We start from the raw sequence: 21,676 nt of genomic DNA, 5'->3' as shown, positions 1-21,676 counted from the left end.
AGGTACGGGCGAACCAGGCAACCGCCCGGGGCGGCATATTTGTGGGGGGCGCCAAATCACATGGGGGGCGTCACGAGGACGAAGTCTTGCCCGGGGCGTAACTGCACGTAGAACCGCCACTGACCGAGCACACTCGCTCTGCTCTGAATCAAAGGACCAACTCATTGTGTAGTTCTGATACGGACCCTCTTCCTGGCACGGGAGTCATCTGGGGTGCAGAGCAAGAGCCAGACAGACAGACAGACAGACAGACAGACAGACAGACAGACAGACAGACAGACAGACAGACAGACAGACAGACAGACAGACAGACAGACAAAGAGTGACAAAGTCAGACGGACAGAGACAGATGGAATAAGGAGATAGAGGAAGAGAATAAGGGTAGAGATAATGAGACAGATAGGAGGGTGAGTAAAAAGGGAGGGAGAGGAATTGAGAGGCCAGACACAGGACACAGAGGTATTTAGATAGAGGGAGAGAGGCAGAGCGAGAGAGAGAGAGGGGGGATTCCAAGAGTGAGGGGAGGTTTGCGACGCAGAATACCAAGAGTTAAAGAAATTAAATGAACAGGGCATCAATCAGGAACACACAAAAAACTAAATATATTTCTGCTTCTAAGATCAGGTTTTGGTTGTGTTTGGTAGATGAACGAGAGTCTTACCCTTTTTGGGAAACTTGCTTTGACTCGGTCCCACCATGGAGGAATCCACTGTCAAACACAACAGAGAAAACAGAAGCATACAAACAGCAAAAAATCATAAGTGACCCTTCATCACTAACAGCTAAACACTATAAAATCGTGGTTATGAATTAGAAAAACCCGGGTCATAGTGCAGCTGGCGATAAAACTAACGGCTAATGATTTAGATCCAGGTTCCCAGAGTTCAGCAACATGAAGCCAAAGCGAATCTCAGTCTAAATAAATATTTATCAAGGTTAGGGTGAGGAAAAGTACAGTTCATCGTTGTTCTAAATATATTTTTTGATAAATAACTAGTTGAAATTGTTGCAGCTCCATATCTTCTGGATAGTCTTGATCAAAGATGGAGTTATTGATTAATAGAAATGCAATACAGTGCATGCTGATTGTCATTAATATTGATTAAAACAATCATCAAGACAAATGTTATATTTGAATTATAGAATGATTATAATATGAACCAAAAAACTGTTGCGACCCTTGTAGAGCTAAGTGTGTCAATACAATCCGAGGTGAACAAATCAATCCTAAGAAAGTAACAAAAGAACCGTAATAAATCAAGCTGGCTGATTAGAAATGACATAGCTAGCTAGCTTACCGTTAGGCTCGGGTCGTGGAGCCAGGGTTAGGGTTATTGGACCCAACAAGGTCCAGCGGGCCCAGCAGTTTTTCAGTCCTTGTTCCGGTCAGCATCTCAAACTGCTCCTGATCATTGAAATTCACTTGCCCCTGGCTACACACACACACACACACACACACACACACACACACACACACACACACACACACACACACACACACACACACACACACACACACACACACACACACACACACACACTACTATTTAGTGTAACTACAACTAAAAGTCTGCAAAAAAATGAGTGAGGACCAGTGATAAGAAAGACCTGCGGAAATGCCCATCTAATGGGAAGTATCTCCATTACCTGAAGAAGAAGCCCCAGTCCTGATCACACCAGTCACATATTTAAGCAATAGATCACGCCAGGCTGTGGTATGTGCTCATTATACCCCGACGCGCAGCGGAGGGCCGGCGACCCCCTTCACAGTGGTATAATGAGCACATACCACTGACTGAAGTGATCTATTGCTTTTATACAACGGTTACTGTTATGGCGAAACGAAAGTCATAGGCACACTACATTTAAAAAGAAACCAAGAAAGTCAAAGTAGCCGTTTTATTAAAGAATACAAAAAAGTAGTCCCTCCTGGCTGCCGCTATGCATCGACGGTCGCTATGCAACACACTTTAGCATCCCTCCGAGAGAAGGCTCCGATAGAGCGGTTCGCCGGCAATTTATCCTATGGAGCAGTTCACTCGCTGTGTGCCTAAGCTTTCGTTAGTCTCTCCATCGCCTTGCTCACTCCGGGAGCAACAACATTTACACCCTCTCCATCATCCAACATATGTTTTACTTTGTAACTGTTTCTACTTCCAGGTGCGGAGTGATATGCAAACTTTCACAAAATGATCGGGCGTCATAGCAGTTATGTATACGCTCATTATACAACAGTTGGGAACCAATCAGATTGCTGGATTTAGGTCCCCCGTTGTATAATATATAAATAAATGGTGGATCCATCGAGACCTGTCACAAGAAATGGACCTAGAAATCCTGTACACCATGGCCACAAGATGCTCATGGGACGACTAACACAAGGTTGTTGTTTAAGTTTGTTAAGCCAAACATTGGCAATGACTCTACTATTGGCTAGTAAAAGCCAAGGAGGTGAGCCAAGGTGGATACTTGCGAAGGAAATACAGATGGAACATATGAAGATATGTGACAACATTACCACTACCCATCTACAGAGACACATCCTCCATTCGTACTACTCCGGTTGCGACTGCCCTGTACCCAAGCCTTAAAATACCCTATAATCCAGGACTACATCAAGCACAGGGGTATGACATTGGAAGAGAACTACAAGTCAGTATTACAAACCAAATAACTGTCCCACCCATGCGCCAACATAACAAACAGACGTCACCCCTTTCAGGAAGGATGAACTGGCATGGACAAAAAGATTCCCCTTTCTCTCAGGGGCCAGGGCCAACAATACGAATTTCACCCCCGCCCTAATGCAAAGAAAAGTGAGTACAACCAATCGTACGAATAAAGCTAGAGGAAAGCCAGTAAACCTGTTTACTCTGAGACAGATGACGACAGCCAAGAAGAGACAGCCAAGAAGGCACAACTTTTCAAGGGGTGACACCAACTACCCTTTCTAATGGCCATCCAAGCACTCAAAAACGGGATAAAAGGATGGAATTGGAAGGAGCTATGAGAAGTGTACAATCGACCAACAAAATATAAAACAAAATATAAAACAAGGTGCAAAAATATTTTCCAAAATATCAAGACATCCTGTTGCAGATTCTAAAAACCATGAGTCTAGAAGAAGATCAAGATATCAGCCAACCACCCCAAGCACATGAGTGAAAGAGGCAGATCAGGCACTGACAAAAAAGGTGGAAAGCCTGGACCAGTAACCATCTGAAAATCCCAATGTGCAAGAAAGACAACAATACAACAAAGGGCCCAGTATTAACCAAAGAGCGTGACAAAAGACAAAAATAACAGAAATAATCATAAAGACGAAGAGAAAGCGCCATCTCAGAGATGAAGGATGATGAGACGCGGGAGTGCTTTCTGGTTTGTCCAGTTGGGTAAATGAAGTACCGGTACACACAAAGGTCAAAGCCCTCCGAGTGAGGTTTATCTGAGACTGAGAAGCAGAACTTTGTTCTAATTGTTGGAAGTTGTGCAGGGACTTAGACCACCGCAGCACATGTTTGGTAATGTCAGAAGAACTTTAAATGCACCAAGAATAACGACTTATGAATCATTCGTCTTGATAATATTCTTCTTGGAAAGGGTTCTGTTTTTATTCCTGATACAAAATACACATGGTTTCCTTTTATTCACTAGAACTTAGATCTTGAGTGCTCATCGTAACCATTAAAACCAAGATAATTACAATATTGTCAATGATGTTATAGAAGCTACCTCTTCTACAGATATAATTGGTGCTAAGGTTTAGAACTCAAATTGCCTCCATTGGGTCTTGGCTCTATGGTCTATCTGGGACAAATTACTTGGAAACTACATCTGGATTTGTGTTATGAGAGTAACAAACATATGATGCTCCTTCTTCGTTCCTGTTCATACTGAATATTCTGAGTGGATGAAAACCAGAACCCACCGCAGGGTTTGGCCTTGACTCTGTAATTCATGTCCCTGATTAAGTCCAGATTTAAATTCCTGTCTCCATTAAACCTGCATCCGGTATAATAGAGAAAAGAGCAGCCTCGAAAGAATCCAGCGTCTAACTTGTTTTATAACATTTGACATTTGATTGTTCGGCTGCTATTGTCACAAAGCCGGCTACAGATTTTTTATTTATTGCGAGTTACAGTAGCATGCGTACCCGTTTTTCACCCCTTCCTGTTGGTTGTTGATCAGGTGACATGTCTTCTTCAGAGTGACAGGTGGATAAGTGTTCAGCCCCGCTGCAGAAAACACACATACAGCCATGACCTTTTGAACTGCACTGAGGTAGACTTTAAGCTTTACTGTACTCTCGTCATCCGAATATGCTTAAATCATTCAGTCCAATAAACGAGTATAGCTAATCTAGATGATTTACCGTTGAGTACGGAGAGGTAGCTCCTGATGAAGCGCTGGGCGTAGCCCTGCTCCTCGGCCCTCAGCTGGCCCAGGCAGATGAGGTGCTGCTCCAGAGGGGTGCTGGCCAGCTCTGACACCTGGGCCCGGTTGTAGTGCTCCCCCAGGGCCACCACGAACACGGCTACCCCCTTGCACTTGGCCTCCTTAGCCACCTGGCGAAGCTTGGCCTGGTCCCAGCTGGGGGTCTCGGCCCCCACCACCACCATCATCACCTTGTTCTTCCTGGGGCTGTTGGCGTTCAGCAGCACCTCCTTCAGGGTGAACTCCAGGGTGTGGCCCAGGGCCGAGGGGCCCCCCTGCTGCACCATCTTCTCCAGCACGTGGCTCTTCATCTGGCTCTTACCCTGGAAGGTCTGCAGACCAAACTCTAACTTGGCGGCCTGCTGACCCGGAACAGGAGCCTGGGAGTGGAGTGAGCCGCTCTGCTGGACCAGGGCCACCCGGGCCTGGCTGTCGGCCCGGCGGGGCTGACGGCTGACGGCCACCTGCTCCATCACGGAGCCAAGCAGCTCCTGGACAGCCGAGTAATGGTCACCCTGGACCTGCCTGGAGCCGTCCACAACTAGGGCCAGGTCCACATCCAGGACCTGGGGCACGGGGATCTCCTGAATACTGACACAGTCGGACACAGGCCTGCAGGGGTCTGAGGAGGGGGCATGATTTGTTGTTTTACTTGATTATGATTTATTTTCGTATTCCCTTTTGATCTGTAAACATATTCGTATGACTTGTATGATCTGTAATCCATTCAGCAAAATGATCAGTTGACAAAAGTGCAAAAATTGTGCGTTCTAAAGGTTAGAAGACCATACAGTACGACACTAGTCGGGGTAGCCCCGCCCATTCTGCCGGCGATTTGAGTTCGCCCGCAGAAGGGTTTGGAGAAGAGCAATACATTTATTTCTAGTTTCGATATGTTTTTGCGGGAGCCAATCACCAAGCCGGCTTTTCCCCCTGGCGCGCTATTTGTGTCATTTGAACTAGGCCCATTGATCACGCCTCTTCTGCTGAAGAAAATGACAGCAGCTTCCCCAGACCACCGTGCAATCTATGATTGAGCTTGGTCTGGCAATAGCCAAGCTAGTACTAAACCTCATCACTCAACTTCTGATTCCTATTGCATCCGAGCTCTTATCAATTAATTGCACTGCTTGTTGTACCTGAATGATCTTGAACGTACAAGATAAACCTTTGCATTTTGTCATGCCGTAGTTCTGACCTCTGCTGCTTACCGTAGCAGATGACGCAGCTCTTGATCATCCGCAGATCGTTGGCAAGGTTCGGTGAGCGGCCAAGCAACAGGAAGATAGAGTTGCCCGTGTCGTCAGCCTGCAATGAAACACAGGGGTCATGAGTCCAGTTCTAAAGTCCATTTTTATTTGTAAATTCTAAAACTTTCCCCAGGGAGTTTACATTCAAAGGCGGGAGCAGGATAGTCTAGTTCAGTGTTTCCCAACCTGTGGGTCAGGACCCCAACTGGAGTCTGACATGCACTGCAGGCTTGCACGATAAGCCACTTACCCTATCCTAGGAGAGGGAGTTTTACCTGGAAGGCCTGCTGGATTTTGGTGCTCTGTCGGAGCGCCACTACTGCCGGCATTATGTTGAGGGCGCGGTACTCCATCATGGCAGTAACGATGTCCTCACTGTCCTGCGCCGGCCCGTTGCTGAAGAACACCGCCACCTTCCTCACCCTCACGCCCTGCCGCACGCGCTTGAACATGTTGTTGCCCACGTAGCGCATGGCGGCGCCCAGATGCCGTCGGTTGGCCGTTTGCTCCAGGGCGATGTTCTGCACCGCCTCGATCAACTGCCTCTTGCGGTGGTAGTCGTGGAAGCGGATGAGTTGTTTGGTGTGGGCGCTGTAGCCCACCACAGCCACGCGCGCCCCCGTGGGGCAGTTGCTCTCGGAGATGGAGACGTCCTCCAGCAGCGCTAGCAGGGACGAGCGCATCCTCTCGAAGGCGTCCGGCGTGACGTCCTGTGAAATGTCCAGGCCGAACACCAGCTCTGTGGGGTAGGCCGGGCATGCAAAGCCTGAGGGGAGTAGAGATGGAGAATGAGGAGCAGAACCAAGAACCTCATGGATAGTCATGTTTAACCAAACCCCGTCCTGTGGTTACCTTTCATTTCCACTTCTCATTTATGTACCCTATTTTCCAGACTATAAGGCGCACCGGATTATAAGGTGCACCTTCAATGAATGGCCTATTTTAGAACTGTTTTCATATATAGGGCGCACTGGATTATAAGGCGCACCTTCAATGAATGGCCTATTTTAGAACTGTTTTCATATATAGGGCGCACCGGATTATAAGGCGCATAGAATAGAAGATACTGCAGTCAAACGTTTGACTGGGGTTTATTATGCATCCACTAGACCGAGCTGTGCTAAAGGGAATGTCAACAAAACAGTCAGATAAAGTCAACCTTTATTAAGCGTTCTGACAGCTCTGTTCACTCGCATGGTAACGATGTTCAAACGATAATGTGCATATTAACAATATCTCCCAGCCTTGTTCACTCTTCTCCCAAACGTGAAGGGGAAAATATCCCTGATTCAGTAAACACTCAGTAAAAGAAACAGTCTGATATCACTAAATCAAACGTTAGTGCATTCACAATATAGTAACTCTCGAAATTGTTCAACTTACGTATAAAACTACGTTCTATACGTAGTGCATTCACAATAACTCAACGTTGTTCAAACGTTAATGTGCATATTCACAATATCTCCCAGCCTTGTTCAGTTGTAAACACGTAAAAGAAACACAGTCTGATACCGCTAATTCAAACGTTAGTGCATAACTCAACATTGTTTAGTTACTTATAACACGTAAAGCTCATTTTTTCAGTTCATTCCCCGTCCACGAATCCCTCAAATTCTACTTCTTCAGTGTCCGAATTGAACAGTTGGGCCGGCTCTCCGCCCCCTCGCCCCCCTCCTGCCAACCCAACTCCGTTGTGATTGGTTACCTTCCTTGGAGCGCGCGCGCGGGCAGATTTGACCAGGCATATGGGGGCGTAGCAGGAGTACGTCTAAGTAGATGTTTTCCGGAAATGTGAACAAGTGAATCGCAATCGTTGTCCCGAGTGTTTAGCGCTCTGCACAGCCACCCCAGACTGTCAGCAGGGAATACGTCGAAATGCATGTACGTCATTATTTGACACTTTAGTATGGTTAAACATGACTATCAATCATTATAACAACGTTTATAGGTCATAAAAGTCGAAAAAGCATAATAGGTCCCCTTTAAGTGCGCCTTATAGTGCGGAAAATACGGTATGTTATATATAGATGCATAAATATATATATATACATACGTATGTATAACATCTATAACATTTTCTGTGAGATCTCTGCATACTTTTTGCTATCTAATCTTTTTCCTGTTCTATAATTTGATGCCTGAATATCAGGCTGACACATTTACCTCAAAGGACGTTTGGATTGAGTCGTATCAGTGAGGCAGGATCAGGCACATCTGTTAAGATCTCACTATGCCTTGGGCCGATCTAGAGGTCAGATCCCTAACCTTCTCCTGCTACTATCTGGGAGCAGCTATCAGGAGCAGCAATCATGAGCAGCTATGAGGAGCAGCTATGAGGGATCAGCTATGAGGGAGCAGCTCCTTTGGACAAAGACCTTCTCAGAGATAAAATCAGACGACATGGGCTCTTACCTTGGGAGCAGGCTGTAGGGAAACAAAAGAAAGAGTTTAGCTACGAATGATGGATCGTCCCAAAGAGCCAGACATACAACTTGTTGACTTCTGAACTCTGATTCCTGAAGCTACATTTGTCTGTTTATAGTATGCTTTGATTGTTCTCAGTCTCAACTGTAAGTCCCTTTTAGATAAAAGTATAACAGACTGTGAAGAGAGAGACACTTTAGAAACTATCTGAAGCACACTATTTGGGATATTTCCGATAGCACCAATAACTTTTGAGGAGCATGTTGCTAATTTTTTTTATAACATTTGTACTTTAAATGAACACACATAGGACAACAATTTCAATGTGCTATTAGCACATGTACGCTAGGTGTCCACTCTCTATATACACATATGAGCATGCTTATTCATATCTGGATGCTTGTGATACACATGCTTGTGATGCTTACCGCAGTTGTCTCGGATGTAGGTTATCAGCTGACACTCCTAGGAGATCAGAGATGACCATGATGTACGTTGGGTAGACACAGGATTGTAAAACACTTTGGAATTGAAGTTTGTACTTACAGACATGTTCCGGTTCCCTGGAGGACCTCTGGCGCCCTGAGAGCAGAGGACAGGAGAGGAGGGGGTTAATTATCATCCTTAACGAAGTACTCTACACATCAGTGTTTTTCAAACTGTGGGTCAAGCAGAGCATTACGTGGGTCCCAGCATTACCAGCATTTTTGAAACCCAGTTCAACGTCACCTTTTCCATTTATTTGTTCATCCATCGATTTAGAGCACCGCAAGTTTATTTACACCTCACTTCCATCCTTTCCTCCCTCTCTCTCCCTCCCTCCCTCCCTCTTCTCCATCCCTCCTTTCTTCTTCCCTCCCTCCCTCCCTCCCTCCCTCCCTCCCTCCCTCCCTCACCGTATGTCCAGGATGTCCTGGTCCTCCGGTCACGCCCGATTCTCCAGGATATCCCGCGACTCCCTGCAGCATCGCCAAGCATCGTCACGGCAAACGACAACAAAAAGACTAAGTCACAGAGACCATCGAAAAACCACAAAACATAAACACAGGAAACGACAGAGATAAGATTGCATACACACACACACACACACACACACACACACACACACACACACACACACACACACACACACACACACACACACACACACACACACACACACACACACACACACACACATGTATATATATGAATACACAGCAAACACTCTCTCATTTACTAAAACACACACACACCCACTCTCTATCTCCAACTAACACATGGCGTCACATACCCCCCTGCCGAGGTTTCCTTTGGGCCCAGGGTCTCCATGGGGTCCGTCTAGTCCGCTGTCCCCCTGGACAGGAAGTACAAACACACCGTCACGCACTAGACCTCTGAACAGGAAGTACAAACACACCGTCACCCACTAGACCTCTGAACAGGAAGTACAAACACACCGTCACACACTAGACCTCTGAACAGGAAGTACTAACACACTGTCACACACTAGACTCAATAAGTGTGCCTGAATGGCGTATCGCTTTAAATGTTCCTGCCCAAATACATTTTGGGATGGCATTAACCCCTTTCCTATCGTAATGGATGGGCCAGTGTGACCTAGGCTAAAGGAGGTACGGAAGGAAGCATTGAAGCACCTCTCATGGCATTGAGAGAATTCAAACAGCCCTTATCATGGCTGCCACTGAAATACCTCTGGTCCATTTCACCATAGGATCCAAAGTAAAACAAGACAAGGACTTCCTAGGCTGCGGTCAAATAGTTTACTTATATGTATGTTGTTGATATGGGTATTATCCCGTCCAACAGAATGAGAAGGCTCTTACTGGAACACCAGGATATCCGGGGAAACCAGGATCACCCTATCAAAGAACAGGACAAAATGTTTTGGAATCCATTTGGAATCATTTGGACTTTTATGTACAGGACATTATGTTAGAAAATGTTGAAAACATTTCCCTCAATAGGTTAATGTGTCTATGTACTGCATTTGTGTGTGTGTGTGTGTGTGTGTGTGTGTGTGTGTGTGTGTGTGTGTGTGTGTGTGTGTGTGTGTGTGTGTGTGTGTGTGTGTGTGTGTGTGTGTGTGTGTGTGTGTGTGTGTGTGTGTGTGTGTGTTTCGGGGGGGGGGGTTCTCACCTTAGATGCTGTCGGTCCAGATATTCCATATCCATCTCTGCCATCTTGCCCCTGGAAAAACACACACAATTAAAACATTGAATTAAAAGCACATCAGGCCAAGCTAATTCACACATAATCACCCAATATATACATACTACTCTCTTCCACACACACACACACACACACACACACACACACACACACACACACACACACACACACACACACACATACACATACACATACACACACACACACACACACACACACACACACACACACACACACACACACACACACACCCGCTCCAGCATCTTACTGGCATTCCTCTGGACCCCAGTGGTCCCGACACTCCTTGTGGCCCCGAGTCGCCTTGTTGTCCCTGGCAACATAACAACACAGCACGACGTCACCACATTACATCAAATCATCACAACATGATGTCACCTGACCACATACTGTAGTAGCCAATCTGATCTTCTCAAATCTAAATATAATATAACAATTGAAATGGTGAACCAGGGGACTTCCTGTCAGATCACAGCATAGCACAGGATGTGATCTCACGTACCTTCTGTCCATTGGCTCCAGGTGGTCCAGGTATACCGCCTGGTCCATCAGCCCCTGGCCTGCCCTGGAAATGAGCAAAACACACAGAATCAAACACACAGCCCATCAGAATCAAACACACAGCCCATCAGAATCAAACACACAGCCCATCAGAATCAAACACACAGCCCATCAGAATCAAACACACAGCCCATCAGAATCAAACACACAGCCCATCCGAATCAAACACACAGCCCATCCGAATCAAACACACAGCCCATCCGAATCAAACACACAGCCCATCAGAATCAAACACACACTAAAAGTATTCAGTCAGGTGTAACTGGACATATCTGTTTCCGTTCAGACGGGTTCAAACTGGTTCCGGTGGCTCTGATGGAGTACTGACCTGAGTTCCAGGAAGGCCCTGGATTCCTCTGGGGCCCAGTTTACCTCTGGTCCCTTGGGGTCCCTAAAGAAAGCAGAACCCTAACTGAGTCAGGAACAGGACCCCACATACACAGACATACACACACATAAGCTGTGTTCGAAATCGTTCCCTATCCACTCACTCACTAATCCCTATATAGTGTTCATGATATAGTGCACTATTTAGGGAACGAACAAACGAGAATTCGGACACTACGCTTAAGATTTCTAAACGTCATTTGCGTCAGTAAATGCGCCGGGTATTTGAGTGACGCAGACAGATGCGCCGACATCATGTAAACAAACCGGGCACTCACGACGAAAGCTGGATGTTGTATTGATGTTGAATGTTACATTTCCTTGTTTAATTAATTTTGAATGTTAAATATTCTATGTTAAATCCCAAATAAATTGTTGACATTTCTAAACGAAAGCCGGAGACTCCATCATTAAATGTATTCGTTTTCGCTATACACACACTATATAGTGCCCTATATAGTGGACCACTGAGAATTCGAACACCCTACAAAATGGCGTGTACCCTATTTAGTGCACTACATCCATGATAGGGAACGATTTCGAACACAGCTACAGAGTAGTGTGTGTAGTTTCATACTGGTTCCACTGGGCTCCTTTCTGAAAGCCCCCTGTGGTTTAAAACCTACCCGGGATCCTGAAGGGCCGCGGCTTCCTGCTTCTCCTACAATGCCCGACTCTCCATTCAGACCCTAGAGACACACACACACACACACACACACACACACACACACACACACACACACACACACACACACACACACACACACACACACACACACACACACACACACACACACACACACACACACACACACACACACACACACACACCAAATTAAACACAGTGTATGGCAGCTGACAAAGCAGTTGTCCACAAACTGAGATGAGCAACCAAGTCTTTAATATCCCAGGTGAGGGGAGGGGAGGAGTGGGGAGAGAGGGGATGAGAGGGGAGGGGAGGGGAGGAGTGGGGAGAGAGGGGAAGGGAGGAGAGGGGAGGAGAGGAGAGGAGGGGGAGGGAGGGGAGGGGAGGTGAGGGGAGAGAGGAGAAGGGAGAGAGGGGGAGGGGAGGGGAGGTTAGATGAGGGTGTCCTCCTACATTTTCTCCCATGGGTCCTCGTCTTCCTTTGGGTCCCTGTGGAAGGACACATGTGGTCAGGACGGGTCCAGAGACATGATAGAGAGCCACCTAACATGAGAACATGAGACAAGATCTTTCTTTCACCTCGTTTCCCTCGATTCCACTCTCCCCGTTCACGCCTTCCTTCCCTGGAATGCCCTGGAGAGTGTGTGTGCGTGTGTGTGTGTGTGTGTGTGTGTGTGTGTGTGTGTGTGTGTGTGTGTGTGTGTGTGTGTGTGTGTGTGTGTGTGTGTGTGTGTGTGTGTGTTTTTGAAGAAAGAAAAAAGTTAAGTCCAATTGCTGATCTGAGAGACAGACAGAGATAAACACAGGTACAGAGAGAGTGAGACCGAAAGACAAAGTCAGAGAGAGAGAGAGAGAGAGAGAGAGAGAGAGAGAGAGAGAGAGAGAGAGAGAGAGAGAGAGAGAGAGAGAAAAGGACATGGACGAGTGAACATTCCTTTACATTCATTGAGAAAATGGTTCCCAACAGGAGGTTCCTTACCGGCATACCAGCGTTTCCTGGTTCTCCTTTTGGTCCCTCCTCTGCATTGTCGGATCCAGCTGCCCCCTGAGGCACACACACACACACACACACACACACACACACACACACACACACACACACACACACACACACACACACACACACACACACACACACACACACACAACGTTGTCAGAGTTCACATCTGGAGCATCCAGCTGAGTTCTGGGTTCAGAAGGGCTGTTGGACTGAACTTAAGATCCATACTTCAGAATTTCTGGACCAGAACCCACCAGCTGTGTGCGTGCGCGCGCGCGTGTGCGTGCGTGCGTGCGTGCGTGCGTGCGTGCGTGCGTGCGCGCGTGTGTGCGTGTGTGTGTGTGTGTGCATGTGTGTGTGTGTGTGTGTGTGTGTTTGTGCGTGTGTGTGTGTGTGTATATGCTTAATATTACAGTTCAAAAGCGCCTTTCGAAACACATCTTCAGATTGATGGACGACCACTGTCACAGAGATCAACTCCCCACAGAGATGGGAGTTGATCTCTTTGAAATTATGAATAACTATTGTCATCCGTTCTTTCTTATTATTATTCTTTGGGACCTAAGCTTTAGGACCTAATTACTTCCACAATGTTCGAGACTAAATTCCGCTTTTAAAATGTGCATATGAGCTTTGAATCGATTGATTCAACTTTTTTCTATTATTGTACTTTTTTTCTACTATTGCAGCTCAGACTTGACTTGATTTGTGTCATGTCCAATAAGGTTATGAGAATTTGGGCATGTTTTGCACAGGTAGCTGATCGTTTAATGAAGGATATACAATGTAGAGATGGAGAGACACAGACACAGAGACAGAGACAGACTGAGAGAGAGACAGACAGACGGAGAGAGAGACAGACAGACAGACAGACAGACAGACAGACAGACAGACAGACAGACAGACAGACAGACAGACAGACAGACAGACAGACAGACAGACAGACAGACAGACAGACAGACAGACAGACAGACAGACAGACAGACAGACAGACAGACAGACAGACAGACAGACAGACAGACAGACAGACAGACAGACAGAGAATACCGGGTCTCCTCTGAGTCCTCGCTGTCCTTCATCTCCTCCCTCTCCTCGGATCCCTGTGTTGCCCTGGAGACGATAACATGGGTCACAGTTCACACAACGTCATCATGACATCAGATGCCCTAACCTCTACCTGCTCCTGAATGACATCTATCTGACCGTCATTGTAAGCCTGCTACATGACTGATTAACATAAGTTTTTGTTATTAATAAAAAGAAAGAGCAGTTTACCGCATTTCCCGGACGTCCTCTGTCTCCTAAAGCTCCCTTCAAGCCTGCTTCACCCTGAGGATGCACACACAGACGTTACCACATTAAATATGACAGGTGGTGTATTTTACATGTAAGATGGTGTAGATGAAGCTAGCTGGTTACCTGCTGTCCGTCGACTCCATCCATTCCAAAATCACCCTCTTCACCCTGAAGGAGTAAAAATGAATCAGACCTCCTTTCACCTCCTCCTCGTCTCACCTCCTCTCACCTCCTTCTCCTCTCAGCTCCTTCTCCTCTCACCTCCTCCTCCCAGCTCCTTACCTCCTCCTCTCAGAGTTCTGTCCCACCATTCCTCCGTGATACCCAATCTCTGACTTCACTTCCTGGACTAAAGAATGGTTTCCTGAAGGTTCAGACCCTCACCTTGTCGCCACGGTGACCCCGATTTCCCTGTTAATCAAACAACAGAGAACAAGATTAAACACACACTTTGCTAACTACCGCTGTCATTCAAATGTCCACAGAACGATCAAAACTCAAGTCTACTGCTTTTATCATGAGTAGAAGTACTTCTATGTGTCTGTCTATGAATAGTAGTTGTGGGGTTAGATGTAGCATAGCTGTAGTGGTGAAAGTAGCAGGATTAGTGGTGCTGTGGTCCGTCTGTCTGTCCATCTGGGCTGTGTGTTCACCTTCTGTCCTCTGGTCCCTGGGCATCCCTGGGTCCCTCGGACCCCTGAGGGCCCGGGATGGCCTCGATCGCCCTGCAGGAAAGAGAGCAAAAGAGAGAGAGAGAGCGAGCGAGCAAGAGAACGAGGGAGTGAGAGATAAGAATGAAATACAGTCTCCAAAGTCTTCAAAAAGTTCTTAAATCCGCCAAAAACAACTGCAACATGAATTTCAACATTACTCTGATGTCCAAGTTGGGTGATGCAAGTTTTTCCTATTCTTGTATTCGACACCAACGGAAAGCAGAAAATAAAGAAAAGCTGATACAGGCTCTGAGAGTATGCATGACTGTGAGCATATGTAAATGACTGTCATAAAGTACATGTTATATATGGACGTGTATGTATGCTCATGTTTGTGTATGCTCTTTAGTTTGATTTTTATATAATTGTATTTCAATAAACCGATAACTATATTAGGAAAATAATACTCACGGCAGTCCCTTCCTCTCCTGGGAATCCTGGATGACCTTTAGGTCCGGGAGCACCCTGAAAACACACACACACACACACACACACACACACACACACACACACACACACACACACACACACACACACACACACACACACACACACACACACACACACACACACACACACACACACACACACACACACACACACACACACACACACACACACACACACACGCGCGTCAGTCGATCGATGTGCAGTCCCGGCAGCAAGGATGAGCCAGACCGGGCCGAATGATGAGCACCTTAGTGACGAAGCATACTGTTGAAGAGGTGGGGGATGCGTTTTATTCCATCAAAGTTGATGGAACAAGGGATCCTACCGGCCGGGAAAATATCTAAATTGTTCTTCGGTTTATTGATGCAAACAACAATGAGATAAAAGAACGGCTCTTGACAATAGCCACTGCAGAGGACGGGGATGCTAGGACTCTCACACAAACCGTTATCTCCTAGCTGACTAAGACTGGATCGAGCACCGACAAAATACTGAGCCAAGTGTACGACGGGGCCTCCGTGATGTGGGGCAAACATGGTGGAGTACAGAAACTCCTCCAGGAGGAACTGGAGAGAAATACCATATGTCCACTGCTTCAATCATCAGCTCCATTTGGTGGTGGTGGTGCAGGAAATGTCCGCAGAGCAGCCTGTCGTAGATTTCTTTAGTGTGAGTAACCTGTTGTATAAGTTCCCGCAGTCGCTGTTCATTATAAAGGGGAGACGCTAAAACATCTGCTTGACCAACGATGGACCATGTGGCCACAGTGCAGGTGATAAGCAAAGCACATGAAAACATTTCCCAGCTGCTGACAGAACTCGACACACCCTTGTTCCCAGCCGATGTGAGAGTGGAAGCGGTGTGAGAAAATGTAAGGCCCCTCTTGGATTTGACCGGCACAGTCAAATCCATGAGTTTTTGGTAGCCCGACAGTTCCTTTGCACCCAAATGGAAGCCTCCATGCGCGCAGAGGATGATAAATGGACTATGAAAACACTTTGCACCACTTTCCACAAGACGCTGGAAGCAATACCCAGTGTCATGGTGGCATTTAAGTCTGCTTTAACTTTCGGAGCCTCCACTGCCACAGGCAAAAAACTCCTTTTCTGCTTTGAGGAACATTTTCAGCGATCACAGGCGGAGTGCGCTGCATGCACGCAAAGCCACCTCATTCAGCTCAGTTTTGAAAAGGACTTAAAAATAATAAAAAATGCAGGGAGCAGTGGAAGGACCGTTTTCTGGGGAGGTTCAATTCCACAGGGAGAAGGTGTCTCCAGCTTTACTAGCATCAATCAGAGAGTAAACTATTTTCATAATGATTAAATCTCACGCTGTTCAGTCAGTGGTGTAGATAATTGTAATTGCAATTGGTGTAGATAATGGGGTTGTTTTTGCTGTATAGTGTGATTTTGCTGTGGTCAGCTTGGTTGGACAAGTGTAACGATGAGGCATAAGCAAAGCTGCCTTTGGGATGTTTGTGTTTTTTTTGTGGTGATGCTGTTTGTTACTGGTATTTGTGCCGAGCACATGATGCAATGCTGCGAATGTTTTGTATGTTTATGTTTATTGCTCGACTGCGTGGCGAGGCATTTTGCTGTTGGCGTCATGCTGTGGTATTTAATGTGCCGCCGTGCACACAATGCAAATGTGTTTTGTATTTGGCTGTTTGTGTTTGTTAATCTGTACTATTTGCGAGCTGCGTGCTGTTGATCGTTAAGCTTGTCAATCGACGTGTGTGGCGTTCATACGCTGATCGTTAAGTCTGTCCAGTGCTTCCAGATCTCTGGCAGTGACCTTTCACCTTTGCAGCTGAGGATCCTCTCAAGCCTCGGCTTCCTTCATGTCCCGAACATTTACACATGACACCACAGCACTCTCGCTCGGCCACGGCGTCCTGGACGAGAGAGAGAGAGAGAGAGGGAGAGGGACAGAGAGACAGAGAGACAGAGAGACAGAGAGGGAGAGAGACAGAGAGACAGAGAGACAGAGAGACAGAGACAGAGAGACAGAGACAGAGAGAGGGAGCAGGAGAGAGAGAGAGCAAGAGCGGGAGAAAGAGAGAGTGTTGTGGAGCAAGAATACGTTTATTTTAGTGTAGTTTAGTTTAAGGGTGGAATTACGGTCTGTTCAGTATATTTAGTTAAGGTGGACTTATGATCTGTTTGGTATAGTTTAGTTCAAGGTGGACTGAGGATCGTTTTAGTATAGTTTGGTTTAAGGTGGACTCACAATCTGTTTAGTATAGTTAAGTGAAGGTGGACTTATGATCTTTTTAGTATGGTTTAAGGTGGACTTAGATCTGTATAGTAAAGTATAGTTTAAGTTGGAATTACGATCTGTTTAATATAGTTTAGTTTAAGGTGGACTCACGATCTGTATAGTATATTATAGTTTAAGGTGGACTTACGATCTTGTTAGTATAGTATAAGGTGGACTTACGATCTGGTTATAGTTTAGTTAAAGGAGACAGAGTCTGACGTCTCTGGTACTTTCACAACGAGTAAAGACTAGTAGTGGGGGATATCTCGGTCATGGTTGAGAAGAATTGGGGGAAAGGAGCTTTGGCCTTGACTCTTTGAAGTCCATGTTGAACCGCGACATGGAGGAGAAGGGTTTGTACTCCCGGAGCTGAGCTACCGGACTGCCGCCAGAGCTTCGGCGGCAGTTCGGCAGCTCCGCCGGATTCCCTGCCAGGCAGTCACATGGCAAACTGAAAAATTTGTCATCTCTTTTTGTAGGGAATATCCCTGCTTCTGAAATGCGCGAACATCTCCGCCCAGCGCTCGTCCGCTTGTCCACAAAATCCTAGCTATGCTCTGATTGGAGGGGGGTGGGGAAGTTGGAGGTAACTTTCAAATATGCCCCCTTCCTACGTAGGAGGGGGCGCCGAATCTGACATGCTCATTTGGTAACTGTAGGCGGGGTACTTTCAGAAACTCGTATCTCACTCACAAAATCATGTACAGACTTTTTTACAAGTTTGTATGCGTTTGGGAGTAAAAACCAAAATAACACCCCAAATCCAAGGAAAAGTGTCGTTTTCATAATATGTCAACTTTAAGGTGGACCGTATAGTCCACCTTAGTTTAAGGTGGACTTCCGATCTCTTTAGTATAGTTTAATTTAAGGTGGACTCACGATCTCTTTGGTTCAGTTTTACGGTGGACTTACGATCTGTTTAATATCGTTTAGTTAAGGTGGACTCACGATCTGTTTGAGCAAGGTACTGCCCACGCTCTGCATGCCCACGCTGAGGGGGACCTTGTAGCCGAACCCTCGACCGAACTCCACCATCTGGATCTGGCTGGAGTCACGCACACCGTCAAGCGCCACCGCCAGCAGGGCATTCACCCCTGAGAGACAGACAGGGAGAGAGAGGCAGACAGACAGGGAGAGAGAGGCAGACAGACAGGGAGAGAGAGGCAAACAGACAGGGAGAGAGAGGCAGACAGACAGGGAGAGAGAGGTAGACAGACAGGGAGAGAGAGGTAGACATACAGAGAGAGAGGCAGACAGACAGGGAGAGAGAGGCAGACAGACAGGGAGAGACGGACAGGAATGACAGGGAGAGGGATACAGACACAGTGAGAGAGATAGGTAGAAATAGAAAGAGCGACAGAGAGAGAGAGCAAGAGAGAAGAGAGAGAGAGAGAGAGAGAGAGAGAGAGAGAGAGAGAGAGAGAGAGAGAGAGAGAGAGAGAGAGAGAGAGAGAGAAACAGCAAGAAAAATAGGTCAACATTAATGTGCAAAAAACAATGTGTTAGGGAGAATAAAGTCAGGTATAAGTCCCAAGTGCATCCTGGCCTAACCAGACAGACGCAGCAGCTCAGACTGATGCTCCAGCTTCATAACATCTTCATCCAGACCATCTGTGAAGACCACGAGTACCTGGCACGCACACATACACGCACAAAAAATATGAGGACACATTCAATACGCAACCTTAACCCCTAACCCTAACTGTCTAAAGTAAAACTGCCTAATCAGATGAGTGTGAGAAAAGATCTGTTTGTCGCACAAAGGGGAGAGCTATTACATACGACCTCAACATCAAACCCAGTACCTTTATAATCACCTTTTATTGATTTATTGTTAATGAATGCCCAACAAGATATTACATTTCATGCTACTATCCATAACCTCAGCGAAGTTCACACCATTACATGTGTTCCCGATGGTTTCTGCTGTGCTGTACCTTGGCGCCAGCATTGGACTGGGTCTTGAACTTCTCCTGGAAGGAGGTGAGTAGGGCCGTGTTGAAGAAGGTGGTCTCTGACATCTGCAGGTTCATGACCTTGTCCACCACCGCCTCGCTGAACGGCTCAAAGTTGAAGTCGTCCAGGACACGCCCGTCTTGGCTGACCAACCGGAAGGCAACGTTGGGTTTGATGGGCGTTTTCTGGACGCAGCAGAGGCCCTTGAGTGTGGACACACGGTGGAGGATCTCCGGCAGGGCCGCCCGGAGCTTGGGGAACCCACTGACAAGCAGCTGGGACCCGGAGCGCTGGGACATGTCAAAACCAATTGCCACATCGATACTGCAGGCTGAGTTAGAGAGAGGGTCTGAGAGAGAGAAAGGGAGAAGGAGAGGGAGAGGGAGCGGGGGAGAGAGAGGGAGAGAAAGAGAGAGGAAGAGGGAGAGAGAGGGAGAGGGAGAGAAAGGGAGGGAGAGGGAGAGGAAGAGTCCTTACAGACTTACCGTAAACAAATGAAGTAAAAAATATACTGTGCTTCGAGAAACAGGCAGATGGACAGAAGGACAAACCGATTAACAGATTAAGTCTAACCAGGCTTTTTGCAGATGGCTTTCACCACCTTCTGCTTGAGCTTGGCCAGTGCGCCGTAGTCCTGGACCGTGAAGATGAGGTTGGTGTCGTTCGTGATCTTCTTCAGATCCAGCTGGTTGAAGACACCGACGCCAATGACAATGATCTGGATGCCCATCCCCCGGAGCACCTCGGCCTCCTGCACCGGGTCGTCCAGGGATCCATCATCCATCATCACCACCAGGTTCTGGGAGACGCTGCTACTGATGCGGCTCCCGGTGGACGCCTCAAAGTAACTCTTGATGAAGTCCAGCGCTTTTCCAATCTTGGTTCCTTCCTTCTGCCGCACCATATCCAGGATGTTCCTGGTCACCTCCTCCACCGTGTGGAACTGGTTTAGGTAGAACTCCTTGAGCGGCTTGCTGCTGAACTGGGCCACGCCCACGCGCACCTGATCCTTGCTGATCTTGAAGCTGCCGATCAGGTCGGTCATGAAGGTCGTCATGTTGCTGAAGTTAGTGTCGGTGATGGTCTCCGATGTGTCAACCAGCAGAACCAGGTCCGTTTTCTCCTTCTTACACACTGGGAACACATGGAGGACTTAAGGGTCTGGTTCAGTGCTCTACTGTACTATATAATACTTTATGCACTACTTTCGACAATACTGTTGAAAGTACGCCACTGTAGTACAGTATACAATACACCCTACTTCACCATATGTTTTACTGCACTGTATGTTCTACTATTACAGTATTCTATTCTGTACTTTACAGTACAACTCTCTTGAATGTATTACCCTTATTTATTTTTGACAGTCAGACGGACAGAAAGATATTTAATGACAGTCAGACGGACAGAAAGATAGTTACCAGGAATGGTAGCGCTGCAGAGCTCACTGGAGACGTTTTTGTAGAGGGTCTTCAGGGCGTCAAAGTTGTCAACGAAGAAGACCCTGGAGGGTTCCCCGGCCATGATCACCAGCTCAGTCTTGTCGGCACCCTTCACTCCGATGCTGAACACGCTGATGCCCTTCTCACGCAGCGCCTCGGATGGAGCCTTCAGGTCATGTCGGTCGGTGGCCTCACCGTCTGTGATCACCATCAGGATCTGGGGCACCTCGGCGGCTTGGCGGCCGCCGTACTTCTCATCAAAGAACTGTAGGGTGTAGTTCAAGGCCTTGCTTGTGTAGGTGTTTCCGGTCGGGGACTTGAGCGCCTGGATGGCCTTCAACACCTCGCTCTTGGAGAAATTGTCTTTGAGGTTGAATTTGGATTCAGGTTCGTTGGAGTAGAGGATGACGCCAAAACGCGTCATCTTCTCGCCGACGGTGGTCATGTTCACGACGGACTGCATGAAATTCAGCATGGCTGCGAAATTGCCGACGCTGATGCTGGAGGAGCCATCGACCAAGAAGATGATGTCTGCCATCTGAGTCTTCTGGCACTCTAAAGCAAGAGACAGAAGACATTCAGGATAAGGCAAGGAAATATGTGGACCTTGTGTAGTATTGTAAGGTCTTGAAAATATTGACTAACTGCAATACCTACCTCATTCTTCA

General features: G+C 47.0%; 1 protein-coding gene across 1 annotated transcript in view; it reads right to left on the bottom strand.

Annotated features, from left to right (window-relative positions):
- Nucleotides 1–1,284: 1,284 nt before the first annotated feature.
- The window catches only part of LOC130392337 (collagen alpha-6(VI) chain-like), a 34,112-nt gene continuing 13,720 nt past the window's right edge, over nt 1,285–21,676 (bottom strand). The window contains exons 9-39 of the mRNA XM_056602829.1: nt 20,988–21,563; nt 20,140–20,700; nt 19,548–19,915; nt 19,162–19,240; nt 18,559–18,704; nt 17,153–17,245; nt 15,313–15,366; nt 14,842–14,913; nt 14,573–14,599; nt 14,312–14,356; nt 14,168–14,221; nt 13,940–14,002; nt 12,872–12,937; nt 12,472–12,525; nt 12,346–12,381; nt 11,873–11,935; nt 11,188–11,250; nt 10,801–10,863; nt 10,549–10,611; nt 10,248–10,298; nt 9,935–9,970; nt 9,382–9,444; nt 9,005–9,067; nt 8,655–8,690; nt 8,537–8,573; nt 8,097–8,108; nt 5,960–6,450; nt 5,646–5,742; nt 4,373–5,056; nt 4,154–4,235; nt 1,285–1,433 (exon numbers count right to left, since the gene is read on the bottom strand). Coding sequence (XP_056458804.1) covers nt 1,301–1,433; nt 4,154–4,235; nt 4,373–5,056; nt 5,646–5,742; nt 5,960–6,450; nt 8,097–8,108; nt 8,537–8,573; nt 8,655–8,690; nt 9,005–9,067; nt 9,382–9,444; nt 9,935–9,970; nt 10,248–10,298; nt 10,549–10,611; nt 10,801–10,863; nt 11,188–11,250; nt 11,873–11,935; nt 12,346–12,381; nt 12,472–12,525; nt 12,872–12,937; nt 13,940–14,002; nt 14,168–14,221; nt 14,312–14,356; nt 14,573–14,599; nt 14,842–14,913; nt 15,313–15,366; nt 17,153–17,245; nt 18,559–18,704; nt 19,162–19,240; nt 19,548–19,915; nt 20,140–20,700; nt 20,988–21,563 — 4,331 coding nt within the window. The 3' untranslated portion in view covers nt 1,285–1,300. The remainder of the gene's footprint in view (nt 1,434–4,153; nt 4,236–4,372; nt 5,057–5,645; nt 5,743–5,959; nt 6,451–8,096; nt 8,109–8,536; nt 8,574–8,654; nt 8,691–9,004; nt 9,068–9,381; nt 9,445–9,934; nt 9,971–10,247; nt 10,299–10,548; nt 10,612–10,800; nt 10,864–11,187; nt 11,251–11,872; nt 11,936–12,345; nt 12,382–12,471; nt 12,526–12,871; nt 12,938–13,939; nt 14,003–14,167; nt 14,222–14,311; nt 14,357–14,572; nt 14,600–14,841; nt 14,914–15,312; nt 15,367–17,152; nt 17,246–18,558; nt 18,705–19,161; nt 19,241–19,547; nt 19,916–20,139; nt 20,701–20,987; nt 21,564–21,676) is intronic.

The sequence above is a fragment of the Gadus chalcogrammus genome, chromosome 11, assembly GCF_026213295.1.
Source record: "Gadus chalcogrammus isolate NIFS_2021 chromosome 11, NIFS_Gcha_1.0, whole genome shotgun sequence".
Classification (NCBI taxonomy): Eukaryota; Metazoa; Chordata; class Actinopteri; order Gadiformes; family Gadidae; genus Gadus; species Gadus chalcogrammus.
Note: the sequence above shows the minus strand (reverse complement) of the source record. Positions and strands in the feature narration are given on the sequence as shown.